At 44.4% G+C, this 24,876-nt stretch overlaps 1 protein-coding gene across 2 annotated transcripts in view; it reads right to left on the reverse strand.

The window, feature by feature from the left end:
* lamb2 (laminin, beta 2 (laminin S)) overlaps positions 1-24,411 on the reverse strand; it is a 42,300-nt gene extending 17,889 nt beyond the window's left edge. For both annotated transcript variants that reach the window (XM_068597425.1, XM_068597424.1), the window contains exons 1-12: positions 24,291-24,411; positions 23,790-23,857; positions 9,891-10,060; positions 9,626-9,761; positions 6,651-6,724; positions 6,325-6,513; positions 5,970-6,033; positions 2,932-3,134; positions 2,669-2,789; positions 2,401-2,589; positions 1,819-1,998; positions 1,414-1,526 (exon numbers count right to left, since the gene is read on the reverse strand). In XM_068597425.1, coding sequence (XP_068453526.1) covers positions 1,414-1,526; positions 1,819-1,998; positions 2,401-2,589; positions 2,669-2,789; positions 2,932-3,134; positions 5,970-6,033; positions 6,325-6,513; positions 6,651-6,724; positions 9,626-9,761; positions 9,891-10,060; positions 23,790-23,820 — 1,470 coding nt within the window. In that variant the 5' untranslated portion in view covers positions 23,821-23,857; positions 24,291-24,411. The remainder of the gene's footprint in view (positions 1-1,413; positions 1,527-1,818; positions 1,999-2,400; positions 2,590-2,668; positions 2,790-2,931; positions 3,135-5,969; positions 6,034-6,324; positions 6,514-6,650; positions 6,725-9,625; positions 9,762-9,890; positions 10,061-23,789; positions 23,858-24,290) is intronic.
* Positions 24,412-24,876: the final 465 nt, after the last annotated feature.

Here is a 24,876-nt window from a genome sequence, read left to right on the forward strand (position 1 = left end):
GAGATGGGGAACTTCCCCGGCAGTTTGACTGCCATAAGTCTGACTGTTTAATAGCTTTGGGGCATACCGTCACAAACCCATTCCTTTTAGGTTCACATCGTGAGATGTTCTGCGCTTTCAAAGAGAGCTGACTCTGCAATGTTACTACTGGATGTATTTTTTGCAGTCAGCAATTTCACATTCTATTGGCTGGAGGTATTTGTACTTTGTTAAATGTTGTGGTTTCTCACTTAGTGTTACATCAATTCAGTTCAAGTCTGTGGACAAAACTTTATCATTCATGCAGTAACACTGCTCTGTGGTCTGGTGGTTTTACTATAAGCCTATTAGCCTTGACAGCTATTTGGAAAGCTAACAAGAGAAACTCTAAGGCATGACATGATGTTCTTAATGTCATTATAATGATGTTAATGTGCTTCGGTGAGGCAGCTTTTCTTTGTGGCAGTGAATATTTATACTGGTATTTTTTTGTTATTTATATGTGTTATTTTCTTTCTTTCTTTTAGTTTGAAATACACTTTCAACACAAGGAGAGAAATAACTTTTCCAGAGGATTGTTTTAGTCCACTGTTGACATTACACTCTCGCTACTAAAATGAGGCTCCACAGGGCTCATCAGAGGACGGGATCCACTTTCGGCCCTCACCATTTTAGGCCTGCTGTAACCCACACCAACTGGTCAAGCATCAAATCCCCGGGCTAAATTTAGACACAGGGCCAAGGCGGGAGCTCACATTCCTGCCAACACTATTCCTGGCTGAAAAGGTTTGAGACAAGAGGATGAATCCTAACAGGAAGCTGATCACCAACTAATATCTTGGTATTCTGGACAGAGGGAGTGGAAGGGAAATGTAAAGAGTGAAGATAATCAGGAGCACTAATTTAGGAGTGAAAAGGGGAAATTGTCTCGATTTGGGTTTTTTAGGTTCCTGTTTTAACGTTGAAAGTCTCTGCCTCTCTTGTGTCCTCTGTTCCCTTGCACGTTCTGCTCCTGTGATTGTCTGGTTGTCTGTCCTGTCTGCTAATTGTTTCCTGCTGTGTCCAATCAACCACACTGTCCCCTTGTATTGAACCCTGTTTGTCTCCTCTCCCCTTGTCGGGATGTAGTGTGTGTTGCCTATGTAGAGCGTGTGTGACAAAAATAAGGAAAAGGAAAGATAAAGTGTAAAGGAATGTCATGTTTAATTGTATGTTAAGGGTCAAACATCGGACATAGGTTAATAGAAATGGTCAAAAAGACTAAGAGACAAAAAAAAGAAACAGTGGGAAATATAAAATATATCTAAAGTCGCATTACCACCAACAGGGCTTATTAACAGGAGCACAGAGAGAGTGGTAAGGAGAGAAAAGGTAAAATGACAGATTGTGTTAAGCCAGAAAATAAAAGTTAAGCAAGACAACGTGTCTTCTTACCAAACACTGGTCACAGCTGCGTCCAGTGACGAGCCGCTTGCAGAAGCAGTCTCCGCTGACCGGGTCACACTGGGAGCTGCCCGACACGGTTCCCCTGTGGTCGCACCGGCAGGCTGGCGGCACGCGGCGGAGGGCAAATTAGCTTATACAATTATTTACAATTATTTATCATAAAGCATTCAGTCTCTATAACTCATACAGTAGATGACTGGAGGGTTCGAGCTTTAATTATGCTGACATGTACTAAGCATAGTTTGTATGTTGCCAACATTGTGAGGAGTATGATACCCAATTTGATCATTTATTTATATTTACTGGATAACAATGTATATATATATATATATATATATATATATATATATATATATATATATATATGTTTGAATTGTGACCAACTGTACTCACGTTGGCAGCCCTGAAGGTTGTGGGGGCTCAGGCCAAAGAAGCCTGTCTTACACTTGTCGCAGCGCGGCCCCTCGACATTGGCTTTGCAGCGGCACTGACCTCCCATCATGCCGAGGGACGGGTCCGTGTGGCTGTCGCACATCCCTCCGTTCTGAGAGCCATCTGGGTCGCAGTCGCACGCTATGGGAGACACGGGTGTGAGGTAGGTGAGTGTATGTTTTCGGGTCAGTGTTGTAGTGTGCTGCAGAGGGATTTAATGTACTGCGACCTACAGGAAGAGGCGCCTGTGCTGGGGATCTATCAGGAGAGGCCATTGTCATCTTATTTTTTCTGATGCTTGACGTGAAACACGCATCATCCTCTTCTACTTTGCTTCATCAAATCTTCACCAATGCCAGTGCAGTGAATATGAACGCTATCAAATCATTTCTTCATATTCCATAACGCTTTTTCATGAATAGTTGCTAAAAATTGGGCAGACGTGGACTCTGGGACAAACGCTGTAATCAGAGTTTTAACATGCAATTGCAGCAAAACTTGTTTCTTCTGTATAAACCCACAGTGCACTAACACCTCACTCACCTATGCAGACTCGCGGGTCCCTGATGTCCTTGATTGGGTCTTTGTAGAAGAACGGTTTGCACATCTCACAGTTGCGTCCCATGGTGTTGTGCTGACAGTCGTCACACACTCCCCCGCTGAGGTTGCCCGTGGCCAAAAACACCGCCATGTCAAAGTGGCACTGGGTCGAGTGGCTGTTACAGGTACACTCTAGGAGAAAGAGACAAATGAGTCTTTCTGGTTTGTTTCCCTCCTTTCACCAAGTGTTTGCTTCCTGCTCTGGACTCACTCTTGCAGGCGTTGGTGCTGAGCCCCTCGGCTGGTCTCCACGGCAGGTCGTTGTGGAAGTCGTTACACTGCTCACAGTTCAAACCTTTGGTATTGTGGTTGCACACACACCTGCCGTGAACCTTGAAAGGGAGCAGGGAGGGGGAGTTGAAGCAATCACACGTGAGTGGGGGATTCATAACGCTTTGAAATGATGAGAGCAAATTACAGGAGGGAAACATGCTCATTAAGCGTCTGCATCGTAACTGAAGCCTCGTCACTCACCATTCCTTCGATGTCGTCCCTGATGCCGTCGATGGGGGCGCACTCCGAGGCGTGGCCATAGCAGAAGCAGTTTCCTCGTACGACGAGCTCGTACATGGCGTAGTAATACTTTTCTTTGATTTCAGCTCGGGGGTCCAGCAAATTGTCTCCCAGTGTGTGAAGTTTGGTGAAGTTTACTCTCAAGTTAGTGATCTTCAGCTGGTCTGTTGGAGAGAGGACACGGAGAGAGTATGTGAGGGGTTAATGTGTTCATAATAAGGCTTTTTGAGTTCTGTTATATGAAGAGTGGCTGTCTTATGATGAATGATGTGACACAAGGTAAATGATGTGACACGTGTAAACTATGGGATGAAGGATATATGCTCTGGATGGTCAGAGGATTAGTCAGTCCTCAGAGCTTTAAGGCAACTTGGGGTTAGTTTAGACAGGGGAAGAAGACAGAGAATCATCTTTATATATATCCATATGTTGCTATTTTTTTATTTTTTCAAGCACAACATATCTTTGAAGATTCAAGTGATGATCTTCCAAAGTTTCTGCCTTTTTAGTTCCAAGTTCCCGCTTTGTTACTTCCCTCCGTCGTGACTCAGCAACAATACTTTCTGTGGAATCAAACAGGGAGTTTTTGTGCTGAAGTGACTAACTTTGGAAGACCGGCACTTAAAGTGACCAACTCAGACTGCGCTCATTGCATTCGCTTCAGCTGAACTTGTTCATCTTGTGAGCCGTAGGTCATCGGTGTGAATGTGGAACCGTGTGAAGTTTCTCAGTGAAACCATTGGCATTCTAGCCAAAGAGACCAAAAACTCTTTCAAAGTGCATATAGGTGTGTGAGTGTGGTTTTAAGAAACTGAAGGCAGTAAAGATGAGGCTGATGTCAAGTACAGGAAAAAGTCACATTTTCTGGTGGTGCAAGGTGAAAGGTTCAGGGATCACCAAATATTAGGAGTCCCCCCTCTAGGTGCTTTTGTGTAAACTGTTTTGATATTGGTATTTACTAAACAATGTTAATGTTCATGTTTGTTTAAGGAGGATTATCTCTTTAGCAGCATCCTTGGTGAATTATTTGAGAGCCACCTCTAAAAATGACAGAGGAATGTGGTGTTGAAATGGTTCTAGACAGATCCCACCTCTTTATCCTCTCAAACTATTTGGAGAGAGTTCCTGTCAGAGAGAAAGAGAACTCCTTTCCAGAGAGGTCTTTTCGCTCTGTCAATATGCCGTGGTCAGAACATCCCCCGCTGTCAGTCGTGCTGTTAACCAGACACACACACACGCACAAACTGAAACGTGCAGATGTACCGAAACAGACAAGCAAACCGACACACTTACACACGTTTTCACAAGGACACAAACACCTTTCTGTTTTCTTTGTCATACACAATCGCCGGCACTTGTTTTGGTAATTGTGAATGCAAACAAAAAAACTGTTTATCGTATAATAGACTTAAAAATAATTCGACTTACAACACTTAAGCAAATGGCGGAGAAAATGATGTGGACATTTTAGTTCAAACTGGCATCACTGTCATTATCAACACGGTGAATATAATTATAAGGACTTTGGAGATGTATCATTTGACACGAGAGCAGCTGCAGCTGGCATTGAGTCATCTTTATAAGATCATGAAAAAAAAAGGACATAACGTTCAGCTTTCTGAATTTGCTGCTACGTTAAAAATCCTGCTGGGAGTTGAAGTGGCTGCGGGTGAATAATGGTTGAAATGTTTCTCTGGGAGGCGTTATTTTTGTCCACACTCTGACCCTGCCCCGCTGACTTGATCTGGGGTAATAGAATCCCTCTCTGACAGACAAGAGCTAATCCCTCCAGCTCCGCTGCACTCACACACACCGTCTGCTTCTCCTCTATCCGGATGGGCACCATTAGGATAGAGGACACGAAATGTAAGTTAAAGAATAGTTTAAGTCAGACAGAAGATGATTCTTTAGCTCTCAACTGAGCCTCCACGCTTCCTCTGAGACTGTATATTATCCCCTAAAGGCTCGACCAGATAAATGCTTTAGTTTATAGATGGTAGAGGTTAAAGTGCTGTGATTTCAGTTAAGGTCCGCCAATCAAAAATGCAGAATATGTACAGAGAAGTGATGCAGGAGGAAATTAAAAAAGAAAGCCAACAGGAGTAGATTGTTTGTCTACAAAACAGCAGATGGTAGTTATGGACTGCTCAGCTGTGAGCAGATCCGGGGTCTTCACGTGGGCTGGGTTGCAGGGAGAAATTTAACAACGACAAGAACAAGACAACCTCTGCTGCTGCTTTGGAAAAGAGAGCTTGGGTTTCTGGGAAGAGCTCTCATGTCCTGCCAGTCTAAACACGGGGGCGAGGACGGCAATGCTGTGCGGGAGAGAAACAGCTGCTTTTCACATCTCTCCGCGTCTTCCAACACAGCAGGGCCGTGTTTCACGCTCCAGAGAGAGGGGCTGTTATGGTCCGCCATGTGTCACAGCTGGATCAGCGGAGCCAGTTGGGTCTGCCGGAGTCTGATCCGTGGTGACAAATGTGATGACAGCCAGCAAAGGAAAGGCATCCCTTTCAGTGGAACCTTCTTTTACACTCAGGTTAGCAGACTTGTGACTCTGTATGAGGGTAAACATCCTATTTAGGCTAATTTATGTCAGCTTGAGTATTTTGTATCTGACTCTGAATACTTTGTCAGTTCATTCAGTTTTTGCATCTATTATAGTTTTTGTAGCGAAAGTATAATTATGTTGGAGCTTCTGTGTTTATTCTTTTTCCCTAAAGACAAGAAGAGAATAGTTGTGGAAGTGGAAAGGGCATCTAACCCTCGAGCGTCTGGGTGGGTGTTTCTTACGGTAGCGGTTGACTGGCACCAGAGGGTCGGCGTTGCTAGAGAACACGCTATCAACTTCTGTACTTCTGCTGGTTGTCAAGCTTTTATAACACCTTACATAACACCTTACTTAAAAGAGCCAAAATCAACACACTGACATGCACACTCTTACACGTGTGGGTGTTATACACAGTCAGAATGCTGTGGAAAATATGAGCGGGACTTACTCTGGATGCTCAGGCTGTATGGGTCCTCAATATCAATGGCTGGCTCCAACACTCTGTAGATGACCTAGACCAGGACACATCACATATTTGAACCATCTGAGACTTGAAGCTACTAAATCAGATAACCAGTGACATGTGCAGCAAGAGTCTGAATCAGGCTTTGTGGTCTGCATGCCAGATCAGTGCACCTCTTCAATGATTTTCTCATTCTGTGAGAAAGTATTTATGACAAAAGTTATGCCAGAATCAATGGCACAAAATGAAAAAATGCAGTAAATCTGTATTTATCCACTAAAATAGGAAAGCCCTAATGTTATCTGGAGCAAACCATTCAAAGCTTCCTCTTTCGGCTCACCTCTCCCTCCGTTGACGGCTCAATGTCGGAGTAGCGCGACTCACAGGTGACATCATTGATGTTACGCAAAGGACCCTGGGAGACTCTGGGAAAGGTAGCAGCGCAGTCGTGGGAAAAGTAGCGGTAGACCTGCCAGGTGCGACCAAAATCTGCGGAGCGCTCGATCAGCATGGCCGCTGGACGGAAGGTCTGCAGGAGAAGAAATGCTGCAATGTGTTCACTTGCAAAGTTCATTTTGTTGGGCAAAATCGTTCCATAAAGGTTGAAGTAAGCGGAGCTGTAAGTCACTTGTTTCAGCTGCTTGGGGGACACAGCTTTTATCCTACCTTGAAGGTCATAATAAGGTGAGTGAAATGAAACTCTGCTTCCAGATCCAGCTGGATAAAGACATCCGACTTTCCTGGGAGAAAAAGGGACAGAGAGAAAGATGTTTAGATAAAGCCAACCTTTTCTTTCACGGCTGACGACCGTCACTTAGATTGGATTTATAATTTATAAACCGCTCGCACTCTCTGACAGATGGCTAACAGAGAATAATGGCTCGGGACAGTAAGTGAAGTAGCGGCTGCGCTTCTGATTGGAGGAATGGCTTCTTGAGAGGAAAAGGCCTTCAGTCTTGGCAGGAGAAATGTGACGAGCGTGTCGGAAAGGCCCACGCACTTCCTGAGGGCAACTTTCACTCTCCTGCGTGTTACATGGACAGCACGAAGCCAGGAGGACTTTCCCATTCTGATACAAATACATATAATGAGGGACCACAATCATTTTGTGTTTCACAACTCAATACGAAGATTACATTTTTAAACATTACTTTTAGAGCAATGATAGAAATTCTCTTCAGCTCCGAAATCTAATGCTCTGACAAAATAAACTTTAAGGGAGTGGTATTAGAGGGAGGCCTGTAGGGTTGTCCATTGTTGCCGACTTGATTCAGCAACTTTTGGATCGCATGCTCTTGCTGGTTTCTCTGACGTTGCCTCTGAGCTTTAGACTCATTTACACGTTGTGCCTGCGCATGTCCATGTATCCCAGGTAATCACCTTTTTAAGTGTGCATGGACGAGAGGCTCGTAGCTGAACGAGCGCCACTGAAGGAATAGATTATTGGGGCACTTTGTCTCCCACATTCTGCAACTCACACAAAAATCTAGATAAATAAATAGCATATTTTATTATATTATTTTGAGGTCCCATTACAGGATAGTCATTAAGCCCAAAGGCCTGGGTTAATAGACTTTTCAAATGGTTTAGCTATTCAATGGCTGACAACTGCCCAGGAAGTAAGAAGATGGAAAAGAAAGAGGATGGGGGAGTGACACAGCTAGAGGGGAGGGATAAAGAGAGAGAGAGAGAGAGAGAGAGAGAGAGAGAGAGAAAGAGAGAGAGAGAGAGAGAGAGAGAGAGAGAGAGAGAGAGAGAGAGAAAAAGAAAGAGAGAGAGAGAGAGAGAGAGAAAGCAATTCAAAGAGTGAATCCTAAAGCCTTGCTGATAGAGAGGTTTGTTGTCCAAGTCAATTTGCAATGGAAAAGACATTTGCCGTATAATTGCTGCATTAATGCCTGCAATCCCATGAAGTTGTAATTCCAATAATAAGCGCACACAACCAAACCTCTGTTATCCATATCAAATGGCCACAGTGTGCTACCACCACCACCGTGGACACGCCACAAAGATGCCATGGAAAAGCAGTAGCAACCAGGAGTAAAAATAGCCAGTACACTTCCTGTCCCCTTTCTTCTTCTTCTGTTTCTCTCTGCTCTATTCTGGGTCTGGCGCTGCTGTTCAGTGCTGTCATCAGCAGCACTCCATTACAGCGACGCGGCTCACACACACAGCTGACATCAGCCGTCTCCCCGCGCAGAGCTTCACAGTCGCTTATTGTCACCGAGTGGAAAGACACCGGTTTCCTCTCCCTGTCCTTGCTACTGTCTCTCACTCCGTCTGGCATACTTACTCCCCCCCTCAACTTTCGCTTGCATCTTGCCATCAGAGCTTGTACTTTTCTCTTCTCCCTGTCATGCCCCTTCTCTCTCGCCCTCTCTACTTCTCTGTTGAGATGCCAGAGCAGGGCCAACTCTGTTATTAAGCCCATCTGTAGCTGGTCAGAGGGTGTGTGTGTGTGTGAGAGTGTGTGTGTGCAGAAGCAATACTACTTTTTATCCATAGCTACCAGTTTCCTACTGCTAGTGGTGTCAATAAACCTCCAGGATGTTATTACTTTTTTAATTACTTTTCTCTTTTCAATTGAATTATTTCTGTTTTAAAATATCCACTATCTATTTTGTATATGCCTTTCTATTCCCCCGCTAACTCCCACCATTCTTCTCCCAAATATTTATAACTTTAAGTATATACCACCACGATTAATGAGATGCCATATTTAGTCTGTCACATAACAGACTTAAGCAGGGTTCAAGTGCGATTGAAGACATGCAGCACTAGCAGTTTCTGAAGCAGTTCTTATGTGTTCAGGCTTTTAGGAGCAACTGAAATCAAGTATTTCAGCTTTAAGTTAAGGTGTGGTGCACATACATTTACTGTTAACCCTACTCACTATGTGGATGTACGGCGTGCAATGGATTTAGTCTGAAGCCTGTGAGGTTGATGCACAGCAGACGTGTTGAGCATCGACATCATAAAGTGCGACTTTGAATCAGTGGCTAGCGTGCCCATCTTTCAATCAGAGCAGCAGTGGTTCGAGCCCCGGCTCCGCTAGTCCCTGTTGTTGTGTCCTTGTGCAAGACACCCCTAACTGCTCCCCGTTGCTGTGTCTATGCTGTGTAGAGCAACAATACAAGTTGCTTTGGATAAAAGCGTCAGCTAAATGAAATGTATCTATCAAGCTACACAGATTTAGTGGAGAATGACGGCATCCAGACAGATGCTTGTTGAGTTATAAATAAACATCCAAGTAACACTTTCACTGCAACGCACTCTGTCTGCACCAGAGTAATGCAGAAAACTTCATGAACATCATATTTAAATAATTTCATATCACCGTGACCCTTAATGGATAGTTTGTAAATTCTTGTGTGCATGGCCCCATTCTTTAAAAATATATGCAGATTATTATAACTTCACCTGCCAGGTTGTGAAAACTTCTCTTACTTTTTTGGGGGGGATTTTCACTTATACAATTGCATTTTTTATTTTGGCTTATTAATAACTTATATAGTATAAGTTAACGGATTATCAACTATTAATAAAGCTTCAGTTTACAGTTTATAAACTATTTTTAAAGAGTCCCTTCTAAGGAGTTAGGAGTCAATAACAATAATAACTACTTATTTGAGTCTCCTCACCATTCTCAGACTGCCACCAGGACTTCTTGCGGTGGGGTTTGAAGGTGGTGATAACGTTCTCTATCCGGTGATTGATGGTGTTGTACACCGGGTCGTATGGCCGCCTGGAGTCACAGTCGAAACACTTCTTCTCATCCTGCGGCAGGACGATAAAAGGTCAGTGTTACGTGGTCAAAGGTGAAGGACTTCTGGGATTGATGAGCTGGGCAGAAAGCAGAGAACAGAGACAAGCAAACACATTTTTCTTTGCCACACGCGTACTGACCTGCAGGTGACTGACAATGCAGTAGGGCTCTTTCTTCCTCATCCCGCATGTGGACGAGGCCTTCAAGTTCTTCTCTCGTCCCACCAGCAAGTCCCCCGTTGCTGGATAACAGCTGCCCTGGGCACAGCCGTGGCTGTGGTTGGGCTCCTGGCCAGCAGCAGCAGCCAGGACTAGAGGGAGGGAGACAGGACGTAGGGTTACAATTAACAGGAAACAGCAGTGCAGAGTGGCATCGTCTGCTGTGAGAGCACCTCCTCGTGAGATCGTGTTGGCAAATGAACGTCATTAAATCAGTGTCCGTTCTGTCTTAAAAAAAAAGAAACATCAACTGTTCTTATCTTTTCCTCTAGAGGACAGACTTCAGGATGCGGACTGAACCAAAGCAAGCTAAACTTGTTGGTTTCTCCGACGTCTGAATCAACTTTCAGCCATTGCTTTATGGTTGGAAGGAGGTTTTGTTAAGATACTGGAGGACTACAGACTTCACTTCAGCGAACCACCTTGTTCGATGTGAGATCACATGTGAGCCATTTTGCTTTGACCTGATCGAGAATTAAAAAAGAAACACAAAAAGTAGTAAAAGCCAAATGTAAGTCACTGTTTTGGGGTCATCAAAAGGCAGCTCTTGGTCATCATTTCTCATAACTCTTGGGAGGAAAAAAATTCCACAAACTTCTTGTGTAGAAGCGTCACAGTACGCAGGGCTTATTGAACCAGAACCTGCCCCCACCCTAGACTCGGCTGCAGCTTGATCAAGAGCCCATTCAATGTTGAGACAACATCCAGTGGGAGGGGGATTTTCTGCAAGCTACCCTGCAGGTTAACCTGCTGTCTGCAGGAGTCTTGAGAACTGCCCTGACAAGAGGCCCAAGCGACAGGCCAAACCTGGGAACTCACCAATGCAGGTCATCAAGGGGTCAACTCAGATTTAGCTTGTTATTTTGAAAAAGAGTGACTATTTACTGAAAACATCCCACAGAAAGGCTTGTAGACTTGGTGTAAATGTAGAACCATGGAGTGAACGGATAGTGTGTCCTTCTGTGATACAGCACTGGAGCCTTGGTGTGACTGAATAGCTGTGCTATGTGTGGGAGTTAAAATAAACCATATAAACTCTCACGACAACACATTCCACCAGACATCTCGACACAAATTTCTCCTCCGTGTCTCCGGGAAGCTGTGGTCTGTGAGCAGAGGGGTATAAGGAGAGCGGAGGCCCTTAGGCCCGCCCGTCAACCTCCGGTCTGTCCACAACAGGTGTTTTCAATCCTCCCTTTAATGCATACGCAGACTACACGGCAACGTGTACCTTCTCTACAAAGGAATGTGCAGGGTTTACATTCACACGACCCAGAAGATGACAAGATGAACACTGGTGAGACCAAAAGGTGAATCTCCAGCCTTGGCAGGACAATAAAGCTGTATTCTAACACAGCTGGAGACATTCACACCTGGGAACTACACAGCACAAGACTCACAGGTTCACTTTGCTCCAGGCTTCACTCCAGGGCACTTTCTGCAGCAGCTATAGGGACTATTTGAATTACAAATTATGCAAGCACATGTGTTTTTCTTGTAGATATATTCTTTGTATATCTACAATATATTCTATACTTTTTTCTATATATATTTGTGTTCCTTGTGTGAACATGTATGAAATGTCTCCTTACGCACTCAGGGTTGAGGCACAAATATAATTTCACCTGACAAGAGAGTTCAGGACCGGCAGCAGTTTACTGCAAGTCTCATTTAATCATATTGTTGTTCATTTCTGCACTGCCTCATCTTAATGGGCTCTGAATGACGGTTAGAGATGGTTGGAAAGCACAACTTACAGCTAACCTTCAGCATCTTTAAATTTAGATTAAGACTGCTACTTCATTCACTAGCATGTGCATATGTCCAAAATAAGTGGTACATTTTGCTCTCAGCATCAAGCATATCTTATTGGATCAGGAACAATTTAAAATGACAGCTGCGTGCTGGATATTTGCAATCAGCAAACTGCTGCGCCCCTGTTTCTCTCGAGATGGAAATACGTTGGCTGTAAAGTTTATCATGGGGGAAAGCAGAGAAGTGGTTGTAAGAGAGATGAACGGCCCCTAAAGCAAAAAAGCCGAAGAATTTCAGGACTGCTGCCGTTAATATCGGCTACATGTGCTCAATTTTACAATACTTGAAATTGGTGGAATGTGGTTGTTTGAAGAAGATGTTTCCCCAGCAATACATAGAGATAATTAGAGGTGAAATGACTTGTTGAACTTCCTGACAGTAGCTTGAGGCATCTTATAATACACAAATAAAACTACAATTAGTTGTTGTGTGTTTTGTTTATTTCTCCTGGTCTTTAACGAAGCAAAAGTATTTATCTTCCGTCGACTTGGAATAATGTCGAATACTACATTTCTAAATAATAATTGCAGGCCCAGAGACAGGTTAGCTGTCAGTGCATTATCACAGCCTGACACCGGTGTGAGGCCAGCTGTAGATAGGGAGCCTGCTGGGAACAGTGCAGAGGAGGATTTCACATGGACAGACAGACACACACACACACACACACACTCTCGCTCAAGAGGAAACCTGTGCTTGCCTGGCATCTGGACAAGTCTCACATTGGTGCCAGCCAAGTGAGCAACATGCATACGTGCCTACACTGCGCCTGACGTGCACCTGTACGTCCACGTGGAGGCCCACTCGTTCATAGCCGACACTCGAACATGATGATACAAAAACGCTGTACTGGTGGAACGTCGGTAGTCGTTAGCCACACAAAAGACACCCGTTAGAGGATTTGTTTGGGTATCAGGTAACAATCTGAGCTGCTCCCCTTTTGTCATTATCGTTAAGGACAGTGATAAACACATTAAAAAAAAAAGATCTGAGGTCGATTCCTTGTCCTTTATCTGACTCTGAGAGCAAAGAATAAAGAGTGAAAAAACAAACGCCGCAGGTCTGATGGGTGAGAGAGAGACAGCAGAGTCTTTGAACAGACAGTGGAAGACCCATCCAGACACAACTTGATATCCATTCTGGAAACTCTTGGCACGAACTCAAAGGTCTGTCTGTGTGTGTATGTGTATGTGTATGTGTGTGTGTGTGTGTGTGTGTGTGTGTGTGTGTGTGTGTGTGTGTGTGTTAGGAGACAAGGACCAGAGAGGGTGAAGTGGCGAAGCAGACGTCTGATGTGTCGTATAATCACAGGTTCCTTGTGGTCTTTTATCTCTGCGTTTCTGTCTGTGTTTGTTTGTCTGTGAAAATGTAGTTGGGATTAACACAAATTTGGCCTGCCATCATGAAAACAAGCTATACAAACAATAATTTGCGTATTACTTGTTATTACTGTGTTCTACGATCCAGAGCGACTTCACTAGTCCAAACATCAAGCGATGATGACGCGGCATCGCTTGTTGTTATCACCTGGAGGCTGTTACAAAGAGGCTGGCAGGGTGACGTCATGGGTCGTGGAGCTGACAGTGATCAGACCGCTGCAGTCTTGATGTAAACCAGGCACGGAGGCTCAGTGGAGGGAGAGATAAATGGATGACAGCTATCATTTCGGAAACACTACGCGAGGCAATTTACGGTGTGGTGAGCGAAAATATACTTTTAGGGTCTGTAGCTGTGCAACACTCATGAACCACCGCAGCTGGTGGCAGAGAGAGAGCCTGCAGGCACTTTGAGTGTTACAAAGTGCTTTAAGATTCTGACATTAGCACTGCAGCCATATTGTATGAAACACTGAAAACATGGTTTCAAACGGCGAGCTGCTTGGCCTGCTTTCATTCTCTGTGCTAAGCTAGACTTGTCGCCCGCTGGCTGCAGCGTTATGCACACAGATATGAGAGTGGCATCGATCTTCTCATTTAACTTTTGGCAAGAAATCAAATAAATGTAAATAGCTAAATGTTTGGTGCTGGTGACCCAAAGACGTGCAGTCTTGGTTTCGCTTGTTTATTAATAAACAAGCGAAACCAAGACTGCACGTCCAAGACTGCACGTTTATTAATAAACAAGCGAAAGTGATTGTTTATTGAAAGCAGTTTGCTTTTACTGCTGGTTGTAAAAAAAACTAAAATAAACATTATAATGACCTCTTTCTCACTGAGGGTAGGCCTTCCAAACAGCCATGTCCTGAACAGGCATAACCTTTGACCTTTTTACAAAGTGAGGCTGAACATGTGCATTGTTTGGCTCCTTCTCAACCACGAGGAAATAGTGTCGACTTTGAGACAGATGTTGTTTGCCTTTAAGTAAAGTGAATATTGTAGCTTTGAGGACAGTGATGATGCTGTTGTTGATTAGGCGTCAGTTTCTTTCCTTCTTCGTTCCTCTGTAGCCATAAATGGAGAAGTAGGCAGGAATGCAGGCCAACAGCTGAGAGAAGCTGAGGGTCTGTGCTGCTGCTGGTGTGTGTGTGCGTGTGCGTGTGTGTGTGCGTGTAGAGGGAGGGGGGAGGTCTCAGCTCACAAAGCACTGCTGTTCAACCAGCCATTAGCCTGTAACAGCAGGGCTATACCCTGCACTGTATTGTACTCTACTCAGCTTGTTTAGCCAATTGTAGCGACTCACCACATGGGGGTTTCATCACTGAGCTGCTTTGGTCCCACATATGTGACAATCTATATACAACGCCACAAAGGCAGCTTTTTCTGTAGGTGGCGAATGTCACAGCAGTTCAAGACATCGAGCAAGTGACAAACGGTCCACTTAGCTGACATGGTATTAGCATGTTCACGCCAGACGACAGTGAAACCAACAGGTCTTTCACATGAGGTGTTGCTTTAACTGTCAGAGGCAGGGACACAGAACCCACGGCGAAGTCGGCACGGCCTCCGAGCTTCAGTGCCACAAATGAATTCCACCCCCTTCCCCTCATCTGCTCCAGGTGAGCTCTGCTTTTATTCCTGGCTTTCATCCCTGCCTTTGATTTCCTCTCTGCCCTCGACCAGTCAGGAAACAGAAAGTACGAGCGGCCGAGAGCGACCTACAACAAGCTTTATCAAAAGTTCCTCTGTTGCCAGTATGAGACGAGCTTTCCTTGCTTTTCATTTCCCGATATAAAAAAAGGCGACTGCGTGTGATGCAGCGAAATCAACACAGTGTTTGTTGGGATCATACTGTGTAGATGGCAACTAGATTATTTTGTACAAAAAGTAACCCTTTTCCATTTGATGTGCACAGTTGTTATGAAGTCATTATCTTCAAACAGGTTACCAGTTTAAGGATATATTTGGATAAATGAGTGGAGAAACACAATTAATCCATATCTATTCAATCTCCAGTTCTGCCGAGTAAAGCCAACGTGGATGTTTCTTAAAACTTGCAATCTCGCTACTGTACACAGGGGGCGACTCCCCGGTTACAAAAAGAAGTTTAGTTGTATAGAAGTCAATGTGAAAATTAATCTACTTCTCTCTTGATTTTTTTCCCTCAGTCAACATTGGAAGCATGAGTTTATGTCTCAATCTCTAATTTCAAGTCTTCTTCAATACAGCATGATGTTCATTTAGTAAATTATGGTCATTTAGATTCAAATAGACGATAAAGCAGGGTATGCTTTACGGCAGGGCTACCTTGTGATCGACAGGTCGATACCTTACCAGAGCCGTATACGGCATTTCTACGTCCCTCTGCATTCTTAATATGGTCACTCTGTTCACTGGTTTCAAAAAAGTCAAGATGGCGACGCCAAACTCAAGGGATTAAAAACTTTTAAAAACTCAAGGCTTTGAAATGTCAAACTCAAGGCTTTAAAAACGACAGGCCACAAACCAAAGGGCCGGCATCCCGAGTCACAAAATGCTTTAATTGGTGTTATCTGAATTACTTGCTCATTTGCTTTTGCCTTCCGAATCACATGATCTCAATAGCTTAATCGCTAAACCCCCTCCGAACAGTTAGTGGCATCAACATGACACATTCCACTGGGACCGGCTGGCGAGAAACAGTTTACTGTCACATCTGCCAGCGTAAACAATGAAGGAAACCAAGGAAAACAGACAAACAAACAGACAAGAAAGCACACATGACAGGAGGAGGCTTTAAAGTGAAACTAAATATGCTGCAAAGAATATTAAAATGACAGCAGGGTCAGATCCAATATCAGCGAGCAGACAAGAATAGCATCATTTTAGAACCGACAATGAGCTGCATACCTGACCTGAGTGAGGGTGGGAATAGAAGGCACTGCAGATATGTTTAACAGTCACCATTAGGCGGCTACTTTAAAACCTATGCAGAGGAAAAAGTCAACAGCCTTTTGTTTTCAACTCCCCTTCGCTAATTAGTTTACATTCTCCCCTCTGCGTCTCCGTCCTCTCTTTGCTCTCCACTTAGCTGATAGATGGTCAACTCCCACGTCCAAACATCCAGCTGTTCTCCTCCCTCCTCGCCTCTTTATTATTCTCTGCTCCCACCTCCTGTCTCTCTCTCCTCTTATAATGTCTACCGCTGACTTCCCTCTGTGCCCCGCTGTTCACCTTCCCTTACTTCCTCCCTTCTCCATACTTAATGTCATGTATTATTTAGGAATATGAGGGCCAATGGTGGAGAAGGTGGTGAAAAGGCTCCAGACCCACAGTTGGAGAGGAATCACATACAATACCAAGAAGTGCCACGGCCTGTTCCACATAACAGTCTTACTTTGGGAGATGACAAAAGAAATCTGAGTGTTTGATATTTCACAGAGAGTAGTTATAATCCTGCGGCACCGTACAACTTGGCTACAAGCTCAAAATGTATACATGAAGTATGGGCCACTGTGGATCAGTGATGGAGCAAGGTCGTCCTTCAGTAAGAGGATCGGCGGTTCGATTCCCGGCTCCAATAATCCATGTTGTGTCCTTGGGCAAAATGCTCCCGCTTACTGTGAATGTGTGAAAATATTAATTATTCCTGATGGGAAGGTGGCATCTTGCATGGAAGCACTTGCCTTCAGTGTGTGAATGGGTGAACGATGACTTGTCGTGTTAAAGTGCTTTTAGTGGTCGGAGGACGAGTAAAGCTTTACAAGGCCAAAACAGACAACCTTCTTTCATCAAAGTCACACCATTTCTCCTCTGTTACACTCTGTTCACAGGGCTACGACCACCTGATCAAACCACTACACCTGTTTCAAAACACAGCAACAATAAATCCTCCCAAAACAAAACTGAATATATATCCACTGGCGTCCTGTAACCTATAAATCTGATTTAAAGGTGGTGCTCATCAAAAAGATCATACTGTTCAACCTCCATTTGCTCCCAATAACGTGTGTGTTTTAAATTGCAGTTGAACATTTGGACTGCATTCATTACACACACACATATATATATTATGTTGGTCTGACATGGTCTATAAATCTTCTCCAGCTGTTTCTGTCAGTGACTGCCTGGCTGTGTAACAGACAGAGGGTTTCAGTGAGTGTGGCGAGACGCTGACCATTACACAGACTGTTAGATTAACAAGTCATGGCACTAAGAGACAGCTGGTCCCACTGGAGGAAATATTCACATTCCTGTTCCATCCCGGAGACGTCTGAATCACTCCACGTTGGAGAGGAAACACAGACCATCACCAGCAACAGGTGGACAGTGGAGAGCGGGGACAAGACTAAAACTCGACAAACACGCCGAGCGCGTTCCCTGCCCATCCTGCCCCGCCATCGTTCCCACATGTCTGCAGTTACACATGATTTACTGTCATTCGAATAGGGATCAATGTGAAGCAGCGTATTCTGTCCGACCTGCTCACCCTGGGAAAATGATGGGGATTATGATCAGACGGTTGCAGGTTTGTAACCTCAGAAACATATTGGTCCAATAACGCAGCCACAGCACACAAAGAGCAGCGGGGACTACGATGATGAAATGAACGTATCTGTACATTTCTCAGCTACTGGCAACACCGTGCCTACCATGCTGCCTGAAGGCCGCACATGGCCAGCAGATGTTGGGTGCAGCCCGTCGGTCAACCAGCTCCTCTATGCAGCCACTCGACTGAAACGAGCCGTTTGCTGCGGGTTCGGGTTAGTGATTGCGGTGATGTGTGTGTTTTTCGCCTTGGTGCTCAGCGGCTGTTCGGGGAGACGAGGAGCTGACTGTAGGTGCTAATCAGAGCCTCTGATGAAGAAAGTCTGGCTCCACTTAGAGGGAAGGCCAGAGAAAACCACCACACACGAGTCATTAGTTAAAGCAAGCAGTTAAGTGTGTTTGCGTGTGTATGCGTGCGAGTTGTTGACCTGCTGGAGCCGTATGCTAATCTTGCTAACGACTGCCTGTGTTTGCTCTCACCGTCTATGTATCTGAGTGCATATTTTATTCTTAAACATATGAGCATAATAACATAATCGTTTCCTGTGTCAGAGACAGGAGGGTAACCTCACTGTGGCCAAAGGCAAAGGCCGCATACCCCGAGTGTAATTTAGAATACACAGGGGAGTACTGCGTGTGTGTTTGAGCGTGAAGACATTTCTCAGCCTTAGATTTGAACTGATGACAACCGCATGTGAGGAGTCCGGGGGGAAAAGAGAGTAGGAGAAAACTGAGCCGCAAATTCTGAAAAATGTCTCTTGTTTCTCTCATTGTTTAGTATCTGCAGCGGCTTAAGTAAGACGAATGTTTCGGCTGCTTCACTTCAAACTATGACAATATATGTATATATTTCTATAAATTTTCATCTCCCACTGGTCCAAGGCACTCGGTCAGGTGGTCCGGGGAATAATTAGCTAAAATATACAAAGAAATGTAAACTATTATGCTGTATAGTTACAATGTACAAATCTAGTAAATGTTTGAGTCAGTCCACTTAGACGCTCAGCCCAAACAAGTTGATCAAATATTACGAGAAGTTATATATGAAATTTGGTTTTATTGAGACCAAAATGCGTCACAACTCGTGTCTTCTGAAGCCGTAAAGCCAGCCAGACTTGAACTATCAGGGCAAAACTCAGTTATACTATTGAAATAATTTCAGTCTTTTCACTCAGAAGTATTTAGGTTGAAAAGCATTAAAGTTAGTGAATCCATTGATAGGTGGTCGACTCACTTGGAGCACTAAAGTCAGAAGATTTAAAATGTCGACACGACAGAATCAACAGTAGTTCTGGAAAAGTTGGCTCTGGAGGAGCTTTGTCAAGACTGAGCACTTCAAAGTGCTCAATACTGACCAGAAAACCAGTGCAAACTACGGCAAACGTGCTGAAAGAGCTACACAAAATTAATCTAGGTTAAAATGTGATAATACGAAAGGTGTCTCAAACACAGTACTTCCAGTAGTGATTCCTCAACTCTTTTTCTGTCTCTTTTCATGTAAATGTGACACAACACATGCAGTTAACAACAACAACAACAACGTGCAGGCTCTTTGGGAATTCTCATGTCATAACCACTCAAATGCAGGGGACTTGAAACATGAGTCAACGGCCCACATTTACACGGTTATGTTAGACCTTTGTGTTTATATGTGTGTGTGTGTGTGTGTGTGTGTGTGTGTGTGTGTGTGTGTGTGTGTGTGTGTGTGTGTGTGTGTGTGTGTGTGTGTGTAATTACAGGGCTACAGGATGACTACATATTGTGGCTAGAGGTCAGGCAGTCTTCCATGACAACACAATCTAAATATCTCAAGAAGAATAATCATCACATTAACTGCACATTTTTCTACTTTCTTCCCTCATTTTCTTTGTCTCTGTCTTCCTTCCTCTCTTCCTGCCTTCTAGCATCCATCCGTCAATCCTTCTCCTTCCCTCATAACATGCTGCAGTATCACACTGTAATTGCTGCTATTAGATAATTATAGGTTTCTGAGAGTGCGTTTTTACATGCTGCACAACACAACCTGTTATTAGATTTGGTCTGGGCTCTGTAGCACAGAAAAACTAAACATGTCAAAGGTAAAGAACACGTGGCCTGGAGACATTTCTCTCTGTATAAAACATGCATGTAAAACACACCAGTGTCTTTCAAACAGGAAGAAACTCCTAAAAATAATGCAAACGTGTGCACGGTTCTTGTAGAACACTTCAAATTGAACATGCAAATAAAGAGGCGGATGGAAACGCACTCGGTGTGACAGACGGAGAGCCAGCGTGCACAGTGCCAGGACCCTGGAGCTGGAAGCAGCTAAATGGAACCCGGCCATCATTCTCCTCCACCCTACTGCGTCAAAGTGTCCTCTGGGAAAAAAAAGCTCTATTGCTTTGATTGTTTCTAAGGTGTGTTTCATCGTGTAATGTTGGCTTATTAAAATACACTTTACTGTTTGCAGTACAGTAAACAATGCAGTCGGGTCGATATCTATAACAATGTACAGTCACACAAACAACACCCAAAAGTGAACATGCGCTCAGTGTTGTTTCCTGGTGATATACAAGCACGCCTCTTCACAACTGTACCAGCCGCACCATTACTTCCAATGAGACCGTCTCCATTTACTATTCCTCCTCTCCATGCCCCCTCAAGTCCTCCTCCTCTTCCTCTTCCTCCTCCGCTTCCTCCTCCTCCTCCACCACCTCTTCTTTTCATCCAGACAAGGCCCCGGCATGCCAACAGGACAGGGAAACCTTACTCACCGTCCTTTCATAGGAACAAACCTGTTCTCTCTCCACTCTCCCACCCCTTCCCCCCTGTGCCTAAAGTCTTTCCCTCCCTCTTTTCTCTTTGTCCTGATTATTTCAGCCCCCCTCCCTCCAATATTTTAGCCTCTCTCCCTCTCTGTCTCTAGTGTTGGTGGTTTGTAGGCTTTACCGCACCATTGTTCTGGCATCCGCACACTTCCGGAGGCTGACGCTTACAAAGGCTTCGGGAACACACTCTCTCACTCCCACTGCTGCCTAATGCCAGCCATCACCTGCCCACACACACACACACACACACACACACACACACACACACACACACACACACACACACACACACACACACACACACACACACACACACACACACACACACATCTGAGGATACGTCAGTACTTCAACACAAACAGTCCTCCACAAAAAAAACTCTAAGCAAGTTGAATTACAGAGGATTTACCGCTATCCATTTCAGGTTCAGTTTCCCTTTAGTGCTTCCTCCCTAACGTCCTTCCTTCCTCCTTCTGAAATAATCATGAGTTGCTCCCGCTCTCAGTTGAACTTAATAACATTGCATTATAAAAAGTTAGTTGCTAAATGACACCAAAAAGCAATGAATGAGAGAAAAAATAGCTTTATTATCATCATACTATTGCATAAAAGCTGACTTGATTTTTGCATGACAGCTGACTTGAGTTGAAAGCAAAAAAGAGAAGTGTATGGTGACCTTTTCCCTGATTTATTTGCTACAAAAAAACAGCTTCCTACAGGTCCTCCTTCCACCCCCAATCCCACCGAGAAGAAGAATAGAAAAAGAAAGTGAAAAGAGAAAGGAGAAAGAGAAGAGAGGAGGCACTGCTGGCTCTTTTGTCCCCTGTGATCAGGCAGAGTCCCTTCACTCTCTCTCAAACACACACACACACACGCGCATACATTCATACACACACACACACACCAATTAACCCTGTATCTGCCCCGGGGATTTGGACATGACCCTTGACCTTGGAGCAGGTCCTCAAAGGCGTCAGGAGTCTGAATGGACAGCTCCTTGTCCCTATAATGACAGTGTGTGAGGCTTATAGACACACACACACACACACACACACACACACACACACACACACACACACACACACACACACACATACACACACACACACACACTTGTTCACCTTTCCGCCCTGAAACACATCCTTGTCACCCATTTCCCCCCCTCCCCCCTCTCCCTCTCTCTCATTTCCTCTCCAGAAATCTTTCCACACGGCTCAGAGGTCGTTCCCTCACATCTATGGTATACTGTAAATACTCATCTTAGAGATGAATGGGCTTCTGAGTTAAATGCTCGGGTACGAAATGAAAACCAGATCCAATGACATGGAATGTTTTTTTTTTATTATTGCTCTGCTCAACCCTTCTTACTTCAAACAGAGAAACATCAGAATGTGAAATCCCCCCAATCTGTCCGCAGAAAAATAGTTTCTGTAGGTACCCGCCAATCAAGGTCAAAAGCGGCGTTTCAAGAAGTGTGTACATGTTATTTTGTTCATCTCTTTCCTCTTAAACCCAAAGAAGAAAACAGGATAAAGAACACCTAAAGAAAAAGCTGCCAAGGCTGCGTCTCCCAAGGAACTACCGCAGCCGCCGTAAAGAGCCGCGCTTGTGCTCACTGATAATTGGAACAGAAGGGACACCCTGGGTGCTAACAGCAGGCACTAATAGACTTTAACTGGAGCAATGAGCCCATTGTCTTCAGCGACAGGAAACAAAGCATGGGGAGGTGTTTTATTGAGGGCCATTACTCAGATAAATGTGAAGCTAACTGATAGTATTGAGCACATGTCCACTTTGCTTGGAGTGTAGTGCAGGTGTTAAGACAGAAATACGTATTGCTTTTTAGAAACTGTCTCAACACACGTTTCATTTTAAGGCTTTAAATCTGATTTTTTTTTAAAACACCAGATACTGAGTTTGTTTTGTTTGAGTCGGTTCATTTCCCTTCTTTTATCCCCGTCCCTCACCCTCGCACACACACATCCTCACACACAGACATGCAGGCACTGGACAAGCAGCACGCATCCAGAAGGGTCTCAGACAGTGTCGGAGGAGGTAGGTGTGGAGCGGGTGTCTTCTATTTGCGGATTCAGCTGGGCTGTTTTAGGAGGGCCATAAACAGAGCGACACCACCCACAGAGCGAGACCAAGACACAGGGCGGACCCCAGAGACCCGGAGGGCACCGTGGGGCCCCTAAAAAAGAAATATCAGCTATCTTATCTCTTAGCAGGGGCCAACACGTCGCCTCACTTCTCACATTCACCATGTTCAGGCTTCTGTTTCTAACCACAAGATTGTCCTTTTTTTTTCTTTCTTTCTTTTCTCGGACCGTGTTCAATGGGAGGCTGTTCCGTATGTAACAAGAGAATAAGAGACGTTACAACGAAGTTTGCGCCTGGAAGTCAATGTGACAAACCAAGCTCAACACCGCCCAGGCATCAGCAGTGGGTCGTTGAAACCGAAAATACGGTTGCCATTTTTAGGCCCCCCACAGATGCCTGTGCAGTGTCGTATGGTTCAGCTTCTATCTGTAAAAACAATAGATGAATATCAGAAATGCGACAAATATTTATGTACTTTGGTATGCAATGTTTGCTGTCCCTATTTTTTTTATGTTTAAGAAAAGACCAAGAATTGTCTGTTAATTTAACCCTAACCACCAAACATTACTGTAGAGTACTGAGAACAAAAAAAGCCAATTTGATAATTAATTTGAAAATGTCTGTGGTGTTCTTCAGGCACCCGATAGGACTAAAAAAATCTACTTTTTATTCTTCCTTCACGTTGTAAAAGTTAAACACAAGGGCAGTTTTGTACGGGAAACAAACTGTGGTTTCGATTAGGATTTTCAAAGGTGACAGGGGTGAATACGTGTTTCAGTTCCCGAGCCCATTTCACAGCAAATAAATGTTACTCTCACAGAACTAAAGTGACCTCTGACCTGGTGTTAAAACCCCTTATTATCTTGAAAAGCTTGCTGCCCGTGGGGCTGAGATAATACCCCTTCTCATTCTCACCCTGTGGAGGCAAGTGTCAGGATCCTGAAAACATGAAATAATTATGTCATGTTTTCAGAATCCTGACACTTGCCTCCTCTGATATGGATTCAAGTGAAAACCAGCTAAACTAGAACAAAAAAAAACTTCAACCTCAACATCCAAGGGGTCTTCACGTGAATACACGAGCCCCACATTACAGACCGATCAAAGAAAAGCCCAGTGACCTGGAGACAGTCGCCAAGCTCAGTGAACCACTTCTGAGGGTTTGTCCTGATGGAGGCGTACAGTCCACTTACCGCAGAGCAGCGTTAACAGTGACGCTTGCATCTCCGCGCGCTCATCAACCCGCGAGGCCGCCGGCAACCTGTGGAGCATTGAACCGTTTGAGATGAAGCGAGCCAGGGGTACAGCACAGGCACAGTCAACAATATCAAAATGGGATATATATATATATATATATATATATATATATATATATATATATATATATATATATATATATATATGTGTGTGTTTTTTCGTCCACGCAGATAAGAGCAGACTTTAGTGGAAGTTTGGTTTTTACTTTTCCCAACTGGAGGTTCCCAGTGAACAGGTCTTTTCAGAATTCATCACCGGTTTACCGACACAAAAGTGTCTCCGGACTGTTTATCGTGAGTCCCTCTGTGCTCTTACAGGTTAATTACAACAACAAAAACACACTCCTCTCATTTGTCTTCAGCTTTCCTCCGTGTCAACCCCCCGGGTCGTCGTTAAACCTCAAGAGTTAGCTAGCTAGTCACAAAAGCGACACTCACCGTTATTTTTAGCGATGTTAGCTTGTGTGCTTAGTCCGATACCAGTCAGTCTCTCTCTCACGTCGGTCCACTTGCTGCAGGAGTTGCGGGACGGATGCGAGGCTGAGGCAGTGTTGAGGCGTCCTCAGCTCCTGCGGCTCTCGGCTGGAAACCCCGTGCTGGATTCCCGGAGCGGAGCGGAGCAGTGCTGGGGGGCGGGGGAAGGATGCGCGCGAGCGGTACATGAGCGGTCCATGAGCGCGAGGAGGATGAGCATGAGGTGGGCTACAAAACCCAGATAATACGTCTTTAATGGTCCCAAAGCGTTTTTGTTTTGTTCTTGTGATACAACAACAGTTCCTGTTTACCTGTCCACTAAGTTGTTTTTAATAGTGAGCCGCTAGTATTTACAGAACAAGTGCACTCCCATCAACCGGTCTATATATTTGCCCCCAATAAAGGCCTCCTCCTGTTGGGCTAAAATAAAGATATTAAACATCATGTGAGAAAACAAGATTTACAATCTGAGAATAATGTAAGGTCAAATAAAAGCAAAAGTCACATAACAGCAGGCATGCTCATCAGTGTTTTAGTGGACCAGCTCAAC

Source organism: Clinocottus analis, unplaced genomic scaffold, assembly GCF_023055335.1.
Source record: "Clinocottus analis isolate CAN_PGR_092001 unplaced genomic scaffold, fCliAna1.0.p SCAF_4, whole genome shotgun sequence".
Classification (NCBI taxonomy): Eukaryota; Metazoa; Chordata; class Actinopteri; order Perciformes; family Cottidae; genus Clinocottus; species Clinocottus analis.